The sequence below is a fragment of the Cebus imitator genome, unplaced genomic scaffold (assembly GCF_001604975.1).
Source record: "Cebus imitator isolate Cc_AM_T3 unplaced genomic scaffold, Cebus_imitator-1.0 Scaffold52, whole genome shotgun sequence".
Lineage (NCBI taxonomy): Eukaryota > Metazoa > Chordata > Mammalia > Primates > Cebidae > Cebus > Cebus imitator.
Genome location: NW_016107367.1, coordinates 3,984,421 through 4,004,937, shown reverse-complemented (window position 1 = coordinate 4,004,937; position 20,517 = coordinate 3,984,421). Strand labels below are relative to the sequence as shown.

Sequence of the window (20,517 nt, the reverse complement as noted above, 5' to 3'; positions counted from 1 at the left end):
CGAAGTCCATCCATTACAAGATCTGCGCAATTGCAGGCACGCTCTCTCTGCAGGCACCGGGGCACCAGCACAGTGGCAAGGAACCAGTGACCAGCATCTTTGCAGGATTCCCCCCAGGCCTGAACTTCTCAGCCCCTCCTGTAGACGGCTGGCTCTTCCCTGCTTCCCTCCCTGCACTGGGGCTCACCCCACCTCCACGTCTCATGGAGCCCCAAACCCAGCCACATGCCACCACCTCCAGCACCAAAGCCCATGTCCACCCGCTCAAGCAGCCTGGTACGCTCTGCCATGCCTACAGCTTAGATGTCTGCCTTGGTGCCTCGAGGGCAGGGCTTCTTGAGTCTCTGAATTACCCACAGAATCTACGTTCTACTAAGAACACAACTGTTGCTAGTCCTGGGCTGAGGTTCCCAAATCAATGGACAGATGATGCATGCTGCTTGCTGGCAGAGCATGGATGATTTTCTATCCCCAGTCCCAGGAACACTTCCTAACTCCGGGAGTGGCTCCAGCTTAGAAGATGGTCATCATGAACATGTACTGGCCATTCAGCATGGGTAGATGCTGCATGCAGCTTTTTGATGCACCCAGCACTGTTGAGGTGGAAAGCCTCAGGCTCCCTGAAGGTGACAGCAGCTCCCAACAACTGGCCCAGGATCCCACACCTGGAACCAGGTCTGAGTGGTCCAGACACCGCGATGGCTGCGCCCGCTCACCTCTAGAGCAGCAGGCCTTAGTGCTCCCTCCCCTGGCTGAATTCTGCCACCCAACCCCTGGCCCTAGCTGTGAGTCTCACCCCTCCTTCAGCGACAGCTCTTCAAATCTGTGAAGACAGGATCATATCCCGCTAAGACTTCCTCTCACCAGCCCAAGAACACCCAGGACCAGCAGGGCAGCTTCATTTAAATAACAAATTTGCCAGTGCATTTAAATACAATTCGAGTTATTCAAATTCAATTTACACACAGGATTTTAGGAATACATTAGATAAGGGCCTGCTGATTAAAATAGTAGGGTGACCCTTAATGACATTACTGGATCCTACCCTACACCCACCTCAAATTGACATTTAAATAAAAGTGAGTCAAATTCCCGGGTCAGGTTACCAGCTCTCCCGCACTACACGCATTTGTTTTGCCAGATCAATCATAACCGGAGCAAGGTGCAGAAGAAGCTGCTGGGGCAGCCAGGGTTCCTGTCAACAGTCAGATCTGGGCTCTCTGCAAAGCACCCCCCAAACCAACCACCACTATCATTCCTGATTTTCTTCACAGTCAGTGCCACTTCACTTCTGAGCTCCAGTCACATGCACTTTCTCTGGACTGGCTTTTTTATTCTTTTACTATGCCAATGTACGTATTAGTCACCAAGAAAATGTAATAACTGATGATTCACAGCAAATTGATTCCCTCATTTTTAAGTGGGGGCTTAATTCACCAAAACCCTGTATATTGGGAACCTGGGACTCTTTTTAATGTCTTACCCCATCTCTCAAAAAAAAAAAAAAAATTACATCACTTAGTGAGCCTATTCTAGAAACTACTGGGGAAAGACCACCTATCAATTACCAGTTTACATGAAAAATGGGGAGGTTTTTCCAGTCCGGTGAAATCAAATTGCTAACTATTTATACAAATAACACATAGAGCTAATGAAACAGAAGCAGAGCCTGGCATGTTTCCAATAACTAGCCTGAACAGCCTCTTCAAAAGCATTCAGCAGAAAGTAAACTTTAAAATGATTTGAGAGAAAGGTCTATTTTCATGACAGATGGCAATAAGGGTTCTTCAATGCCAATTTAATCACTTTCCCTCAATTTTCAAATGCTTAAGTTGTAGCTCCAAGTGTCTGTGCAGGCAGCACGAGAGCTGCCGAACCAGCGCGGGGCAGCGAGGATGACTAATGTGTGCTGTGCTCCCGCCTGCCTTCGAGAGTCATTTTAGGGCAGTCCTGCCCAACTCAGGGAAGTAGTGCTTGCTGTTCAATAGATACTGTCTTCTGACATCAAAACAGTTCTGTTCCTGTGGGTGCCATTTTTATGTCGTGCAGAGGCTGTTCTCAACTGGAAGCATACTTCATCTCTTTTTGATCCAATAACCTTAACAAACAAGTCTGTCAATGGAGACGTGACAGAAAAAACAGTTGCTACTAAATTTTTAAGCAGGGACTTTGGGCAATTTAGTACCATTCTTTCATTTCGCAAGTAAAAGAAACTGGGTCCCGGAACTGATGTCACAACATCCATTAAAGGTGGCGCTAGAACGGGAGCTTGGGATCCCAACTCCAGCCTGGCACCATCCCAGCTCCACTGGAACTCGAACTTTGCCAGGGGATAGTTTGAAAACCAAACTGTCTCATGCTGCTATTTTTATGTTTGAACTGTGTATATGTTTTCAAAAAAGGATTTTTATTATTAGGTTTTAAAATTTTTAGTCCTTTAAGAAGATAATTCTATGGACAAACTGGTCATGACAGTTCTAGAAGGCTCTGGGGCTTCTAGAGTAGAAAACTCAAGCACTACAATCCTACTGCCTTTTAGAAATTAGCATGTAAGCTTTACAGACTATTTAATGTTTTTGGCATCTCAGGTGTAAGGCTGATATGAGAGGTGACAATCACATGCCTCCTCTTGTCACACATCAACAACCTAGGAAAGGTACAGGCATCAACGCCAGGAAATGTCCCAGCCTCATGCAGAGATGAAGCTTGCCTCTAGAGCCCAGTGCAGCAGGCAAACTAACCTGCTCAGCAACCCAGGCAATGCCTTCAAGGTTATCCGCCTCCACGGCCACTGGGGGTTAGGCAATGCATCTGCAGAGCTACGTCTTCCCCAAGAGAACCTCCCGGAACATCCTTAAGGCGGCAGCAGCATTTATCAAACCGCTGGGTAAGTAATTCACACATTTTCAAAATCAGGAGTGTACTCAGGACATCAGAGACAACGTGAAAATTTATGGTAACGAAAAACTGGTATCATTAACCTAAAAACTGGTGGCTTTCTGGAGACAGATCCCTCTCCCATCCCAAAGACACAGTCTCAGTCTTTTACTTCCCCTAAATTCTAAGTATGCCTTTTTGTGTGTTTCCACTGCCCTCACAGATGAGCAGGCTGATGAGGGGGCTCCTGTAGGCCTCTGGGCCCCATGGTGGGCTCTCTCCTCTGCCTCAGTAGCTCCCAGGTTAGCACAGCCCAGGGCATGAGGTTAAGGTTCAAACAATGCTTGGGCAGTAAGATGGTTTGTGTAAAACTTAAACTCAAAGGGCCTGTCCCACTCCAAGAAAAAGGAATAGACAAAAATATTCATCATGTTTTTCTTTTAATAAGGGCTTTTACTCAAAAGTGTAGCTTTGAAAATCTCTAGCTTGTTGTGAAAACCAGGAAAGCCAGGGAGCTGCCTCACACTGCACACCACCACGTGAAGCTGTGGGCCGCTGTGTGTTTGCAAACTCTCCATTACCAAGGCTGGAATCAAATGCACCACTTTAAAATCAGAGCCAACATTTAAAATTAGGAGGATGATGCACGTCCTACTTTGATTCAAGGAGAAAGGACAAGTTCTTAGTACAGTAAAACAAAACACAAAAGTAAACAAATCTTTAGAAATCACTAGATATATATATGTGTGTGTTTATATATATATTTTTATATAATTAGGATTATCATCAACATTTAAACTATTAAAAATAAGGTTGCCACCTTACCTTTTCTTTTGGTAATGGTGTGTTATTTTTTAAGGAGAAAAACCAAAGCTTTTACCCAGACTCTACAGTTTCCCAACTTCAATTCTGTTTTCTGCTGTGCAATTCCCCACCTCGATGCTGAATACCCGAGTCCCGCCACCAGCTCTGGCTGGCAGGAGGCAGAGCAAGCTTTCATTCTGGTCGTCAAGATGACAGGCCCACAAAAGCACAGCTGAGAGAGGAACTGAATTCTTCCCCAGGAAGAAAATACCTTTGCCCACAGTGGGTCTGCAGATCTCCACAGGCACCTCTTCCCCGTTTCTTACTGCTGTTTGTTAACTCGTTTGTTTTGCCCAAAAGCAAGATGGCAATCTTAATCAAAAAGGGAAGCTAGATTTTTAAAATAACTTAAAAAAAACCATTTTTATATAAAGCAGCAAAAACATTATCTTCCTCTCTGCAGAAAGAAATATGTTAACAAGGAGACACAGCGATGTGAACGGACCGTCCGTCAACTCCTGCTCCACTGGGTGCCTCCGACCCAGCTTCACCTCGGCGCTACTCCTTCACCGCGCCAGTGCTGTCTGAAGAAGACCCCGCGCCAATGCTGTCTGAAGAAGACCCTTTGGCCTCTGCAACTGCTCTTTTACTTCCCTCTTGATTGAGATTTTCATTTTCGGACCTGGTCCCATGAGGGATAGAGTTTTCACCGTTTACAAGCCCGTTTTCTGTGGCCTTTGCTTTGCTGATGGCCTCTCTGATGTTCAAGGCATCCTGCACTCCAGCCTCCTCCTCGAGATTTCTCAAGACCAGGGGGAGCCTCGAGTCCCCCACGCTGCTCTCCAACAGCCCAAGGTTACTCTCTTCATATTTGGGAAGCGGAGCCTTCTCCTCCATCTGCTGGCGGTAGTATTCCCGGTTGACAGCTGCACTCTTTACTGCTTTTTCCAAAATCTCTTTCTCACCTAAGCGCAATTTGATGGCCATTTTTGCACGAACAGAAAGATCCTGGTTTTTCAAGACAGATTTATCTTCCTAGAAAACAAAAAAGAGCAGAATTAATTACAAGAACTCTAAACCAGCAAAACTATAGAGACAGAAAGCACAACGGCTGTGGCTGTGGCTGGGGACATGAGGAAACTTTTTGGGGTGACAGGAGGTGCTGACACTTGACTAGGCAGGTGGTCACATGACAAGACACTCACATCCAAATGTACACTTCAGAAGTGTGCCTTTGATTGTATATAAATTATATCTCAATGAAACTGTTACAAAACAAGAAAGAAGAGCCTGAATCAAACAGTGCTACCACAGCTGCTGGGAACTTCACTGCCCATCTTGGGAAGTGATGTAGCCCCAGGCCAGCACGTTGGCAAATGGCAGCAGTGAAGGAACAAATGAATGAGAAAGACGGATTTGAAGTTAGTGGCTCAGTAGTGAATTTAATAAGCACAAATGAAAACTTATGTTTGTGAAATCATATGAATTACAAATTATAAAGAAGTATTAAATAATTTTAAAAATGTATCTTCTAATAACAATGCCTAAATATGATTTTTTTTGTTAAGTGTTAGCATGTTAAATAGAAAAATAGTAATATGTTGAATGGAAAATTTCAAATACTTTAATACTGTAAAGTATTACAGTTGTTTACAATTAACAAGACAGCTCTCATTAAATAAACATCTTTATAAAACAAAGCTCAAATCCTCATTTATTTAGTCTAATTACCTCAATAGTTGTTTTATATGTTTTTAAAAGAAGCGAAGCTCTATCTTCAAGAAATGTCCAAAGTTTGACCTCATTGTCCCAGCTAACAGGAAATTCAGAGTTCCCCAAGGTGAAGATTCTATCAATAGCATTGTCTCCCAGCAAGTGTTCTTTCAATTCTTCTACAAGAAATACAAATAAATGGCAACCTGTTAGGAGGAAAACACAGCACTACTTCTCATTTTAACAAGCCATCCACCTTAGAAAACATCTTTTCCAACAATGTCATTTTCCCATAGCAAAAGCTGTCCCTATGCAATCGGCCAGGCCACTCCTAGACTCTCCAAAGTAGAGCAGAGCTGAGTTTTGGGGAGAAACACCGGGTAAGGCCTTCTTCGTCTGGAATCCAGATCAAGCCTTGGTAGCACTCTAGTTTTCACTGTTTCTATGAGGGACACTGAGAGCCTTTAGTAGTTTCACAAGACACTTAAGATACTTTTTTAAGACAACCTACAGCCACGTACCCCTTATTTTGACCAAAAAAAAAAAAATCCTTTTTGCTAGCCGTGAGCTCAGTCACAACAGGGTCAAAAAAGACATTCAGGTGAGTGACATAAACAGTGAAAGGAACAAGAGGCACATCCCACGAGCCCATAACTGTAAATCTGATTGGCACTTATTCTAGTAGATGACCTGACCAAGCTATTTAAGCCATTTTTGTAACAAGCCACAAACTGAAAGAAGAAAGAGCCTAAATCAAATAGTACTACCATAAGAAGCATTATAAAAATCCGAATTAATGGGTCGGATACAGTGGCTCACGCCTGTAATCCCAGCACTTTGGGAGGTCAAGGCAGGTGCATCACTTGAGCCCAAGGAGTTTGAAGCCAACCTGGGCAACGTGGCAAAACCCCATCTCTACAGAAAATACAAAAATCAGCCAGATGTGGTGGCACATGCCTGTAGTCCCAGCTACTCAAGAGGCTGAGGTGGGTGGATGACTTGAACCCAGGAGGTGGAGACTGCAGTAAGCTGTGATCACACTACCGCACTCCAGCCTGGGCAACAGAGTGAGACCCTGCCTCAAAAAAAGAAAAAAAATCTTAGTTAATGAAAAACATGCCCAGCTCTCTCACTTGTCAGGAATTTAAATAGGAATTACAAATAAACACAAGTGAACATCTCAATTATCTTCAAATATCTTTAAGAAGAGGAAAGAATTCAGCAATTGCTCTTAGCGTTTTATCTCCCGGCACATTATCTCCGAAACCAAAACATGCCGATCCTATTCATGCTCAAGAAATAGACCCATGCTTCTTATGTGATTAGGAGACAGTGTCTCTTTCAGAGCAAAATGCCCCACAGCTGTCACTATTTACCATTCAAACTGAAGAACTACGGCTGCCAGCAAACCAAACTTTTATTAGTATTAGAGCCATTCAAAGATCCAGCAATTGTCTTGACAGGACAGAGTGTCTATGACTAGAGAGAAACTGAAGAGAATCAACAGACCTAAAAGGATTCAAGCAGTTTTAAGAAAACAGGTTATCTAATGCTCAAAAAAGAAGTTGATTCAGTTGTATTCCTTAGTAAAGATCAGGATAAAATTCAGCATTTTCAGTTCTGAGTCTTTATTTTATATTCTTTGTATTCAACAAGGAAGTTCTGTTTTTTAAGCCTTCTAGTGGTTGAAGGTTCTTTTCAGCAGCCCCCCAATATGAAGATTACCGTTTCCCTCCTTCACCTCCTTTCTCAACCTGCCCAAGCTGCACTCTGCAATGATGGAAGCTGCAGGCGTGCGGGAGAGCTTTCTCTCTGCTACTTTTTAAAAGTGAAACTGGACTCATTTCACATTCCTGGAGAAATAAAGCCTACAAAAGGGGACTAAGATAAAATGTAGCATGTGGCCTGCCTGGAACACAGGAGCTGACTGGGAGCTTCTGCAGCAGCAGAGGGTGGGCAAGTTAACCCTGCACCTCATGCTGGCCCACCATGGCGTGTGCTCACCCCGGACAGCACACAGCCCAGCGCCCTCCACCCTCCTCCCGGCTCCTGCTCAAGCTCCTCCCTCTGCTAAACCTCTTCAGTCACACCCCTTCCCTCCTGCTCTACCTTGCCCTTACTTACCTTCACTGAGCTCCAGGGTTTAACTCAAATGCCATTTCCTCCAGACCCCTAGAGCATTAATACTTTAGTCCATGCACTGTGTTATCTGTGAACCAGCAGGAACAATGTGGGATGTCCTGTGCATGGGTTCTGGAGTTAATAGAGCTGGGTTCTAAGTCAGGGTCATTGCTTGCTGAGCAACCTTGGCCAAGTTACTTATCCTCTTTGGGTTTTTCTCTTTTTTTTTTTTTTTTTAAGACAGTCTTGATCTGTTGCCCAGGCTGGGGTGCAGTGGCAAGATCATGGCTCACTGTAGCCTTCACCTCCCAGGCTCAAACAAGCCTCCAACCTCGGCATTCCAAGTAGCTGGGACTACAGGATTGTGCTACCACGCCCAGCTAAGACTTATCCTCTTTGAACTGAAGTCTCTACATCAGTAAGATGGGAGCACTTACCAATCAAGGCTAATGGGACTAAAATTAAGCACATACCACATTTAGCATCATACCTGGCACACAGTGAATGCTTCACAAATTTTAGGAATATCATCACTATCAGCTCTCTTAATTATAAATTCCTTCAGGATATGAAGACAACATTTATATCCATATATATGCAAGAAAAGCTCACAGTTAACCCCTTAACTCATGTTCATTAAATTGAATTGATGAATCATTACCAAAGTACAAAAATCACCAAAAGCTCCCACTTGAATGACTGTAAATCTAGGTGACAGGGTTGCTTCTAAGGAGCAATTACTGTATCTCACTTTGGGTTCTGCAGTTGGTGTGTGAAGTGCCTCTCTATGTTTTGAGACTATGTTTCTTCTGCCTCCAGTATGGAGTCAAGCCTGGACTTGTGCAGCACTGTGCCCTCGATCCAGACATTAAGCCCAAAGCCAGTGACAGCTGGGCAAAGCGGCTTCCCCTCCACGGACCACGGCTGCTTCCTCTGACCGAAGAAGTCTTTAGGCAGCTTCCTCCCAGAAGACTTCTGCATCTATTCACTCAGTCAAACACTCATTCACTCATTCCTGCTCAATCTGTTCTGCACAGGATTTAAGGTAGCTTACAGCAACACACACACACACACACACACACACACACTTACAAATAAAACCTCAGAAACAGGAAATGTATAAGATACATTTTAGGATGAAAAATAAAAACACAACCACAAGAGGTCAAATCTCAGTATAGGAAACCCCAAATGATTTGTTTTAGGCAAATATAAAAGTAGATGCTCAATACATATACTTAACTCTTTCTGGGCCTGAAATAGGAGGCTGTGGCCAGGAACATTTTGTGTTCTACACAGGTTCTGTTTATAATGTTATCTAACAGGATGCTTGACATTAAAATGCTTGCTGGCAACTTCAGATTTAGAACGCAGACTAGATTAACAAATAAAGTCCTACGGTCCACGTACACCACGGCTGACTATACATCACCACAGCATCAACTGATCCTGAAGTGCTCGAAGTGAAGAAGACTAGTGCCCTATGAGTGCAATGAGGCTCTGTCAGGCTACACAGAATTTTAATATATTTAACCGATCCAAGATATTTTAAGTTTTCTTCTAATGTAGTTGAGAATTATTTACGTATTACAAATCAATACTGACAACACATCGAGGATTTAGTAGAACATTTCCAGGGTAAAACAAATCGATTTCTTCTTTCTCCAGTATTGCCATCTTACCTCTTCCCAAAAGCACTGTGGTTTTGATCCACTTTACCTTTAATCCGAATCCCTATGCTTTACACTTTCATGATTTAAAAAGAAAAAAGTCAACATCCCTTTTTTCCTGAAATGATTTACCTTCAGTCATGCAGAATACTCGGAGAAAAGCCAGAAGCTGAGCAGAGATGGGCGGCTCCGTAAAATGCAACGCAAAAACGCTGGAACTGATAAAAGCAGAAAGCAAGATCAGTCACCCTGCTGCGGTTACCCACTTGCTCCAAAGTGAAGTCCCTTAAGTCTACAACACGTGTGTTTGTCCTCAAGGAGAGCTGGCCTGGAATGGGTCATTCCAGCTTCTCATCTAAACTGTGAGCACGATTTTCAGCCCTTGCAAAAGGCCACAGGCTGGGGTTAACGGAAGTGAACAGGCAGAACTGGAGTCCATCTTCGCCAGCTTTTCCTAGGGCCTAGCAGCTGTAATCTCAGGCTGCACACAATACATTCAAAAAATTAAACATACATATGGTTTAAAAAAAAATGTTAACAGTAATTTATGTTGAGTTCACACTTTAATCATTAATCAAATATTGACAAGTTCAATAAAAAAAGGTCTGGATAATCCATTTTCATTAAGAACGGTTCCTACATTCCCTGGAGAACTAATAAATCATAATTCCTGTCTTCTTTATCATTTTATACCTCAAATGCAAGACAATCTTAAAGAATTTAACTGGAAATTCTTGAAATCACTGAGGATCATGACTTCATTACAGAAACTAATGGTGGCAAAGAATTAAATGAAACAAATTGATCCAGGTCATTAACCTTTTCAAGGTGAAAGGCATGAATGATACGAAAGTACTTATTTAACTTAATGAGGATTTCAGGCCATATCCCCCAGAACTGACTGTGAATGTGCCCAATGACACAATTATGTTTGTCTGAAAACGCTGGTAAATCACCGAGTGTCGCCATGGCTTAAATTTGCTGTGCCACAGGGATAAAGGGATTAAGACAAACTACTGGAGAGAAGTTTTATTAACACACCAATTAAACACTATGCAACTGGAAATAGTTCAAGTACTGCAGGAAAGGGCCGACCAATGTTTTTCTACGTACGTGGGGATGCCGGCACGCGCCAAGACCTCAGCCTTCATGGCGTAGAGTCTGTCACTTTTACTCACTCCAAGCTTTATTTTCACTCTGTCATGTGAGTTATTGTCAAAGAAAAAACCACTGTGGATCACAAACTCTGCATTTGATCGAGTGCCATAAAAAATGTAAATCTGAGATGTAGTAAAGAAAAAAGAAAAGGGCGTTAAACAAACTTGGCATGCATTCTTAACACAGGGCAGGGCAAAGGCTTCCTGCTCATACATTTAATGCTACTTTACATTAATGACATGAAATACCTGAAAGTAATTATATACCTGTTTGGTACAGGTTGTGAGGGCGAAGCTATGCAATCTTCCCAACTTTCCAAACTGTCTGGGACCAAGCACCCACTTCCACCACCGCGTGAAGTGGGGAGGCCAGGAGAAAGTACCCATCAAGGGCCTTACTAGTACTCAAAGGGTCCCAGGTGCCCTAGGGTCACCAGGCCTCTCTTATAATCCTCTTTTCCTTCCAAGGGACAGCAAGGCTGTTACTATAAGACTCCACTTTAAAATTCACCAACTTCTTCCTCTCCTTTAAATACAGCAGAGTCTTTTCTGGAAGTGTAAAGCAGTATCTGTCAGAAACTTATTTCTGGCTCCTGTGGCAATTAATCCTGCACCTAGCAGGAGGGTTTATAAACTCTTCTGAAGAAAGAACAGATCAGTACACTTTGCTAGACAAGTATTTTCCATTTTGTCTCAACTGGAATGTCAATTACGGATGTGAGCTCTGTTTCTACTGTCTACTTGGTGTAAAACCGGTAGAACGTAGGAATTTATAGATACATATTTTCAAATTCACCTAAAGGCTTCCCCTCCTCCTACCTAAATTACTAATTAAAAAATCAAGTAATTAAAATGAAAGTATAAGACAACAGATTCCCTTGTTTTTACCCCTTAAATACTGTCTCTTATAAAGAAGGTTCTCATCAACAGAAAAAATAAAGGCAATGCAGTTTACGAAATTTTAAAAATCGTTTCAGTGTCATAACACTTTATTTTCAGTTAGCAGGGCTACAAATACTTACAAACATTAAGCCAATTGTGCAAGTAAGTGTGTTCAAATCTTTTTCTCTGTGCAAAGCACAACGCAAAGCACAACAAGTGAGTATGTATGCTACAGGTTCAGGTCTCAAGATGTGTTCCAGAAAAACAATCCTAAATGTGAGTTCCACATTTTCTTCCCTAAGATCCTTTTTAAGATTACCAGCACAGTGTTAACTCAGTGCCCACTGGCTGGCTCACATTCTGCAGAATGTCACAAGACCCACCTGCTCTCCAGCCTGAAAATCCTGCAGAGCCACACACTCACAGCGGTCATCTTCCAGGTTGTAACCAGTAGTGATCTAGCCCGGGGAGAAGGAAGGAAATGATGGTGAGGCATACACATGCACATCTCAATCATGAGCTTATTTCTGATAGAGGATAAAGGGGATCCAAAGGTACTCAAAAGGGTGCACTGAATGCTTTGGAAAATGGGACAAAGAATTGCTTGAGCACAGAGGCTAACTCCAGTTATACCAGAGATGATTACAGAAAATTACATACCTAAATAAAGGAAGTACAGTCAGAAAAAGAGACTGTACAGATTATCACTTGCTGGACTCAACAGAGCATGATCACTTATTACAATGTACCTGCCTCTGGGACTCCCTGATGGCAATGAGGCCAGTGGGCCCACAGACCGTGCCTCCCACAGGCGCACCTAAGCCTCCTTTCTGTTCACCGATGATCTGCACTACTCTCGTTCATTTGCAAGTATTATCTTTATCTAATGTGTGGCCATTAAGAAACCAAAGTGGGTTTTCCATTCGATAAAGAATCAGGGAAAAGAAAAGCTCTATTTCTGAATTATGGATATATGCCCTGAATTAGAGAAATTAAAACTTTCCAGTATGCAAAGGCAAAGTAAAATAACTGTTGTTTCTTATTCCCTCTTTCTGCTGAGAGAGAGAATGTGAGCACTTCTAAGTCAATAACAAATAGATACAGAAAATCCTCTAACTATACACCAAACATTCGTCTCCTTCTAAGCTCTCCAGTCTTAATGAAGGTCGGCCCATGTCATGGTCTCAGCACACAAGTTACAAGGAAACCCTTGCGTCTCACCTGGTCAGCATTTCATCTTGTAAACACCGTTTGGATGACTTTCTTCCTCATTTCTCTACATGACTACAGTCCTTATTCCTTCTCACCTACCTTGTTATTTGCAAAAACCTTACAAGTTTTGGAACCTAGTCTCAAAATCCAATACTGTCCTTCCTGAGTTGCTAATTATACGATGTCACCCTCCTGTGTGAAATCTTCCTATGATCCTGCTCTGCCTTCAGAATAAACCCCAAGTTCCTGAGCACAGCCAAATAAGGAGGCGGCTCAGGTTTCCCTCCAGCTTCAGGAACTGCCACCCTGCTGTACCAAGCCCGTCCCAGTGCCCTCCTGCCTGACTGCTACCTTTGACTCCTGTTGTGCCCTGGAGACCTGGCTGAGGCCTAGCTTCTTGGTGGAAGCCCCTCCTCACACCGCCCTCGTGCACTCCCGCAGTCCTTGCTCCCTCCAGCCTAAGTCACATCATTGTGCCCCTGCCTCCCCATCGGTCAGGCGAGGAAGCTGGAGCCCCTTGTTGATCTCTGTGTCCAGAGTGCGCAGCACACAGAACCTAAAACTTGAAGTGGCCTTTGGGAATATCCACGAGATGCATGAACCCCCAGGGGAAAGCAAACAGTCCCCAACTTATATTAAAAACTCCTTCTCAGAGTCCTGTCTTTTAAAGCAGCTGCCAATCTCTTAGGTTGTGTGTCGATGCTCACTGATTACTTTTTGACCTCCTCATTTTATCCTGGAGAATCAAAGATTCAAGGCAGGTACAAGTGTTCCTTGCTAATAAAGGCATCAACAGCTTGGATTCAAAAGATTACTTTTGAGTCTACGGAATGGCATTCTGGGATAGAAGGCCATGTAACACTAATCTTTAAACCCAATATCCCAAGAATAAATATGGTTTATTAACCATATATCTAAGAGCCCTTCATGCTTCCGATTTGCAAGGACCAATAAGAAATATGCAGCAATGAGAAACAAATGAAGCCAAGTATTCGAGAACATTTCACTCGCGGAACATTTTAAACACCGCCACTGAATGTAAATCAACTCCATGAAGTTCCCACCCAACATCAGATGTACTTTTCTGACTCCAAAACATCACCTTGACCACAAAGGGGAATGAGAAGTTGCCCATATCATGAATCCCAGGAGGGAGTCCAGGCACTCCCAGGGTGCTGGTGGTACAGGCACACAGGGACCTGCCAGCAGCACAAACAGGAGGGAACTTAGAAGAAGGAAGAGGAAATTTAGGAGAATGTGGAGAAAGGATTATGGGTGTTTAAGGGTATTTTACAGATATTTCCCACTCTCAGCAAATGTCAAGCTCGAATGGCTTAATGTGCCCATAGCAGCCCTGACAAGTAAACAGGCTGGGTCCCTGCCCCGGTCTGCAGCGCCTTCTCAGTGAGGGTCAGAATGTTTGGAGGCTGAGCGTCTAATTTCTCCAAGTGGCACTGCCAAACACTTCCTCTAGGACGGAATCAAAAGCATGTCTGGGACTGGGAGGGCCAGGGCTAGTCCAGGGGCAGCCTCCAGATGTCAAGCTAGGGCAGGGTCCTCCCACCTCCTCCTTGCCTTTCTTCCTGCCTCCCACCCTGCCAACTAACATTCCTTCTACAAATACTGCCATTCTATGCCAAGTCTTAAGCTAGGCACTTGGAAAATGGCATGAAACATCTCAGTCCCCACCCATAGGGACCTCTAGTGGCAAAGAGACTCAGGAAGAAAAAAAAATTATAAAAAGCACGTGGAGCCTCAAGTGCGCCTGGGGGATGGAGTTTGTTGGCAATGCTGAAGAAGGAGCCCAGCAGGGAGGGGAAAATTTTCTTTTCTGCGTTTTTCAAATTTTCTTCAACAAATAGGTATCATGTTGATTTCATTGCCGGTGGGAGGGATAAAGTAATACGGGCTCGTTAAGTAAAATTTGGAAAATATTTTTTAAAAACAAAGAAAAAAAGATCACAATCGTTAACATTTGGGTTTATTTCTTTCTGATCTTTTTTCCTACGTGTGGGGTTTTTACATTCATTTATTCACCACTCATGAATTCATTTAAAAAAATACCAGGCACTGGGATATAGCAATGAACAAAACAATGATTTTTTCCCCTAAAAATCACCCTGGCTTCATGGATCTTCCATTCTAATGGGGGGCGGGGAGTGAACCAACAATATGTTTTTTAAAAGGCGGAAATAGAGGATCTGGACACCAGAGGGAAACGCAGCAGGCCAGGGCAGGAGGGCGGAGGGCTGGAGGCGTGGCCATTCTACACAAGGTGCTCAGGGCAGCCTCCTGGAGGAGGTCTACGAGCCAGAGCCAGTCCCCGAAAGTGCCTAAGGAATGGGGGGGTCTCAGGCAGAGGCAACAGCAAGAATGAAGGAATCTGCTGATGTCTGAAGAACAGCAGTGAACCAGAGGTGAGTCAGGCCTGTATGCATAGAGGGTGTGGGGGACAGGTTGTACGGAGAGACTTGTCTGCTATTTTAAACATGGGCTTTTGAGACTGTGAGACTCATCTAAATCTAAAGGTTTTAGATTTTTTTTCAATACACAAACAGAAGGACCTTGAAAAAGAACTTCCCTCCGTTCTGCTTGAATTTCCAGCTGCCCTTTCATCCCACCCGGTAGAGTCGCATATTCAAATGCAAGCACCATTTTTCTAGCATACTCTCAGTACAACTCTCAGTATGGGAACTAACACAGCTGTCTATCAGTCACTTACAAGTATCCTTCTCCTATCACCTGAAAAACCCTCAAGAAAGGAAACCTGCTGCTTATGTCAAGTTTGAACAAATCATGCAAGATATAAAGACATGTTGTTTCTTATAGCTTAGTATCACACCTTATAACCCTTTCTACATTTATTTCTCTGAGTGGCTAGGAAATTAGTTCATATTCACCAGAATCTCTAGCCTAGGTGTTCATCAGCCTCTTACGTTCTTCAGCATTTCCTTGCTGTCACTGGTTTGGAACTGCTGTTACAGACTTGATTCTTCTGTTCCTACTACCATCATCAGGTTTTTGGGATATTGTTAGAAGCAGACAGCGTTGCTGGGTTACAAATTCTACCTACTCCCTGAGTGATAGTCAGGGTAGACTGACAAGAAGAAGATGATCGTCAGGATCGACGCACACAAAAAAAGAAAATCTCTTGTCTTAAAAGCCAAGCCTTGATTTCAAGACTTTATTTTTAAAAAGACATTAACTGTAATATGTATCATAAACAACTTTGTAGTGTTAAAATAGAATGTTTTAAATTCTACCCCAGTAAATTTCCCATGAAGTCTTATAATTACAATGGGAAACAGTTCAACAAGAGTGAACTGTTGTGAAGAATGTCAGGAATATAACCACTAGAAGACAAAGTACCAGCATCTCGAATAAACCTTCTACAGGTTAGCGATGTTTCTGCCAGGGCTGTGGCAGGTTAAAAAGTATGTAAGTAGTATTAGGGAAAATACAGCATTGGTTGTCATCAATTTATTACTTTTATTTTGAGATAAACTAACTTTTTTTTTTTTTTTTTTAAACATTTGGTAGGAGAAAAGGAATTGTTTTACCCCATTTATGTGGAAGCAAAACAAAAATCAGTGTGCATATGTGTGTGTGGCGCCAATGGATGAAAGCTTCGCTAGGGATCATGGTGGCTGGTGGTGGCCTCAACGGCATCAGGTGGACCATGGGGCTGGGGATAGGGCGCTGCTCATCTTACTACAGAGGCTGTGTTAATTCTTTTTGTCTGTTTAGAGTAAAACCAAGCATTATTGCTTTAATTTTATTAAAAAGAACTCTAATAATCAATTAAGTTTGAGAACCAATGAGAGTTTGAGAAAAACTTCAAAGAACAAAAAAAAATACTGCAGTCAGATATTAAAAGCTATTTGAAAATTTCTAAAATTTCAACCTTATGATCAGTTTAAAATACCTCTGAAGAAAAAAAAACAAAAAATGAAAAATTATATTCATTAATGAAAATAAGTTATAAAACATGCTACCATGTCTCAGTATTACAAATTAAGCATATCTAAATTAAGGCAAAAATGTAATTATAAAAATGGAACTATTCTTTCTTGCCACAATTTAGATACTTTTAAGATTCAAGAGCATACTTGTTGCTAGACCTTCCCAAATTAGCACTCTGATATTCTGCCTTCAGTGTCTGGCACACACTACGTGTGTTCTGGCCATTTTGGGGAATTCAACGTGAAATAATTATTTATGGCATTTCTTTATTCTATTTATAATACTGCTAATAACATAGGAAGCTAACACTGAGAAAAGATGAACACAAAACCTAATCAAACCAGTATACTAATATATGGTATTTCAAAATGATCTGAAATGTATCATATTTCTGCCTACTAAAATCGGAAAATCTTTCTCAGACAACCCTCTCACAGAGCACAGAGTGCTGCACCTATGCTGCTGCCTGGAATCCGAAGAATGTGGAGAAACAGAGCCTGCCACCTCCACTTCCAGCTGTGGGAGACCATAATAATACAATTTCCTCCTCCCCAGGCTTCGCAGGTGTGATGATGCCAGCTGACTCCTGCATCCAAAGACAAGGAGCCGAAGGCACCAGCCCCATCCTCCCACCATACGGGCAGCACCTGGGAAATCGAGTAACAAACACAGGTTCATAAACATGGCCACGGATTCGCCAGCCCATCAGGGAAGGAACCACAAAGACTCAAAAGTACAGAACTGGAAACAGAGAGTCAGCAAAGAAAATAAGACACAAAAGGGAAAATGAGAAATAGAATTTTTTCCCAATAAGTGAGCATTTTAAAGAGAATAAGATAAAGCAATTTTTGGTTTAGTCTCTGGTACAATAAGATAAGAAAATGAATGTTTAGGTTGAAATTATGGCTTAGCAAATACATGTAGTTCACTGTGGCTTTTAAAAATGGTATAAGATTCAAGCTCCCAGTTTTTAGTATTAGTTAATGCAGTAAAAGAAAAATAGCAGCTTCTATTTGTGGGCAGTGGGGAGGAGTGGCCGGTTTGGTTTTGTTTGTTCCTTCAGTAGGAAGGCAGCAGGGGAGGGTATGATGGGTGGGTGGAATACCCCCTCAAAAGCTCAGCAAAAACAGCCTCCCAGATTCAACACAACACAGGGGAAGAGATTGTTACCAGGCCGTTGGTGTGGTTACACATGTCCCATAAAGGAATCAGGGCCAGGGTCACCCGGGAACCGTCCTCGGTGGGAATTTGGTTTTGCCTCGTCATAACAGAAGAGACTGCCCACCTATAATAAGACAAATGGTGATTTAAGGTTGGAACACTTAAAAGCCAACTGCAGTAAGAAACAACATAACCAAAAATGTAGGTCTGACCTCTCACAAACGTTCAAAGTCTTTTTCTAAGTAACAAAGGTAACGTCATCATTTAAAAGCAAACCTAGAGTTTTAAAAAGAGCCAGGGAAAATGCAGGAGTGAGTGCTTAAGGAGACTGTTCCCAAGAGGCAGAGCCGGAAGGAGGGCTCGGGGCAGGGCTCAGGCCCCTGCTCGCGTCTTTAGGGCTCACAAACCCCCTCCCCGACACCCCCAACCCAAGCCTCTTTTACCCAAATGCTGACTCTGCACCTATTTCAAGCCTCATCGAAAAGCAAACCACAAAACTCCTTTCTGATCAGAAATCCTCTAAGAAATGAAAAATGTGACTTTTTTTATTACACTGTGCAGTGAATTAAATCTCTCCGTTCAAAAAAAGTCTGCATTTTACACTAACATAGTCTTTTTTAAAATAGGAAAAAAAAAATCCATAGGACCACCCAACACTAATGTTAATCTCAAGCAGCACTTGGTTACCTAGGCTAATCCCCTGCCACGACAGGTTAATGGCAATTTCTACGTGGCTATTCAAATGCCGATACTTATCCAAGCTGTTCATTTTAACTTTTGAAAGACGATCTCTGTTTTGATGCTTTCATGGTCACAGCAGGTCACTTCGCACTGACGCCTTCCCTCCCTTCCAGGATCCCACTTCACTGAGAAACCACCCCCAACACAGGCATACACACAGCCCACACCAACCTGTAGTCCTCGTAAGTGAAAGAATCCTTCAAGGGCAGTTTGTTGGCATGAGGATGGGTCTGGGAATTAGAAGTTTCAGAAAGCAGAGGTGAAAAGAGGAAAAGGGAAAACAGAAATCAGTCAGCAGAATTTCATTATTTAGCTGCCTAACAGATCCTAACAAGAGCCAAATGAAGCAGGCGGCGTCCAGCCGCGCTACGGAGGGATCATCGTGCTGTTATGCTCTCATACATCACTGTCAACTTAATTTGTTGTGCCCAGCAGCCGCCATAAATCTGCTTCTTCATATTTCGATACCAGCACCCACAGACACTGCGCAAAACACAATTTAAGGTGGACCGACTTTACAAAAGGCAGGCACACCCACGAGATGAGCACTGGATCTAAGCAGAAACGCGAAGCCACCCAAGCCAGGTCCGTCCTGGCCTTGTTCTGCACCTCATGCCATGATGGCACAGGCCTTCTGAGAGGGTTCAAATCCCATGCCAACAAAAGGAACAATTAAAGGCACTCTAATCAGTTGAAAGCTCTCTGACTTAAGTCATTTGATGGGAATCAACTTGTTGTTTGTACATGAATCATATACACAGCAAACGCGGATCGATCATGGAAAATCAAGAAAAATACCAGTCTATGATATTATAAAATAAACTTCACAAACACGTAGGATAACAAAACAGATCAGCATGTTTAAATTTTACTTTTTTTCCTGGACAAAAGGAAATTTGGTAAAAATATCTAAAACTTCACACTAATAAGAAAATTATATACATTTCATATTCTCTCTTCACCATGTCCCCCCGCCGCCTTGTAGACCTTTCAAGCACTTAAAAACTTTGTCTCTATTAAGAAATTAAAAGCTGTAACAGTATAATTTTAATCTTCAGTTTCAATTACAGTCTGATAGACAGATTGCAGTAAGTGATCAAATGAACAAATGGTTATTTCTGAGACACAAATGAAATCCTGCTGAAGCAGGGTCTCCACATCACTGTTAATGCACGAAGCTCCGTGTAGCCTGCAGTTTTCACTCCGGACGCACTGGCATCACAAGTGCACTGTAATTTATCATCGCTCACTGTAATGTACTCCCTGGCACCCTATGCAGGACAGCAGGGGATGAGGTAAAAGTGGCTGGAACTGTAAATCAATTAGAAAACAAAAGCTCATGCTCAGTGCGCAATTTTAGGCAAATTATGTATTACAAAAGTCTGCCAATTGGGTGTTGGCTCCCAGGTGTCCGGCTCTCTCCTCCAGTCTTTTAGCCCAGTTTTAACCCTTTGGAAGAAATGTTAAAATATAAAAATATATTCACATGATTTTTAAAACATGTTCTGTGATAACAAAAATGAAATTAATGCAGGCATATTGTAAGACAACATATAAAACAACATGTTGTCCAGGGGCATCTTCTAGCTGATACAAGAAAATAGGGAAATCCTGTGTGGGGTGTGGAGGATCATCAACATGGTGAAGACAGGTGAGAATCCCACAGGACTGAAGCTTCTCACTCCCTTTTCTTTCTAACAGATAAAATGCAAGGTTATGTTCTAACAGCCCTAAAAATGTTTTCCCTTTAGTTATTAAACTTAACCACTTCAGTGTTCAGGTCTTTGCTTACTAAAATGCAAACTGGCACGTAAGGACTACCCTTCCCCCAAAAAACTAACTTGATCACAAGAAATAGCACAAAAAAGCTTCAAAAGCATAATGAAAAGGAATTCCATTGCTAAAATTTCCTTTCACTTACAATAAAATGAAACTTCGCATCACCCGATCAAATGGGGACTTTGCACATCCTGCCTGTTTTCATATTTTAGGAAGTGGGAAAGTGTTGTTTTTGTTATTTTTACACATTTTAATTCATTTAAACTGTAGAATTAAACTGTGGAAAGTAAGTTCCAACGCTAAATCTCTAGGTCTAAAAATCTGAAGCTCCCACCAAGAAGTCTAACTTATTAAATAGCAAAAAGATGACAATTCAAAACTGGAATGCTAAATCTAAAAATAACCTGAAGAGTCTTCTAACTCTCAAATATATGTCT

At 42.4% G+C, this 20,517-nt stretch overlaps 1 protein-coding gene across 1 annotated transcript in view; it reads right to left on the bottom strand.

Moving 5' to 3' along the window:
• Nucleotides 1-3,298: 3,298 nt before the first annotated feature.
• SETD3 (SET domain containing 3, actin histidine methyltransferase) overlaps nt 3,299-20,517 on the bottom strand; it is a 79,870-nt gene continuing 62,651 nt past the window's right edge. The window contains exons 7-13 of the mRNA XM_017528149.2: nt 18,473-18,531; nt 17,570-17,684; nt 11,608-11,682; nt 10,299-10,465; nt 9,318-9,403; nt 5,413-5,573; nt 3,299-4,716 (exon numbers count right to left, since the gene is read on the bottom strand). Of these exons, the coding sequence (XP_017383638.1) occupies nt 4,240-4,716; nt 5,413-5,573; nt 9,318-9,403; nt 10,299-10,465; nt 11,608-11,682; nt 17,570-17,684; nt 18,473-18,531 (1,140 nt within the window). The 3' untranslated portion in view covers nt 3,299-4,239. The remainder of the gene's footprint in view (nt 4,717-5,412; nt 5,574-9,317; nt 9,404-10,298; nt 10,466-11,607; nt 11,683-17,569; nt 17,685-18,472; nt 18,532-20,517) is intronic.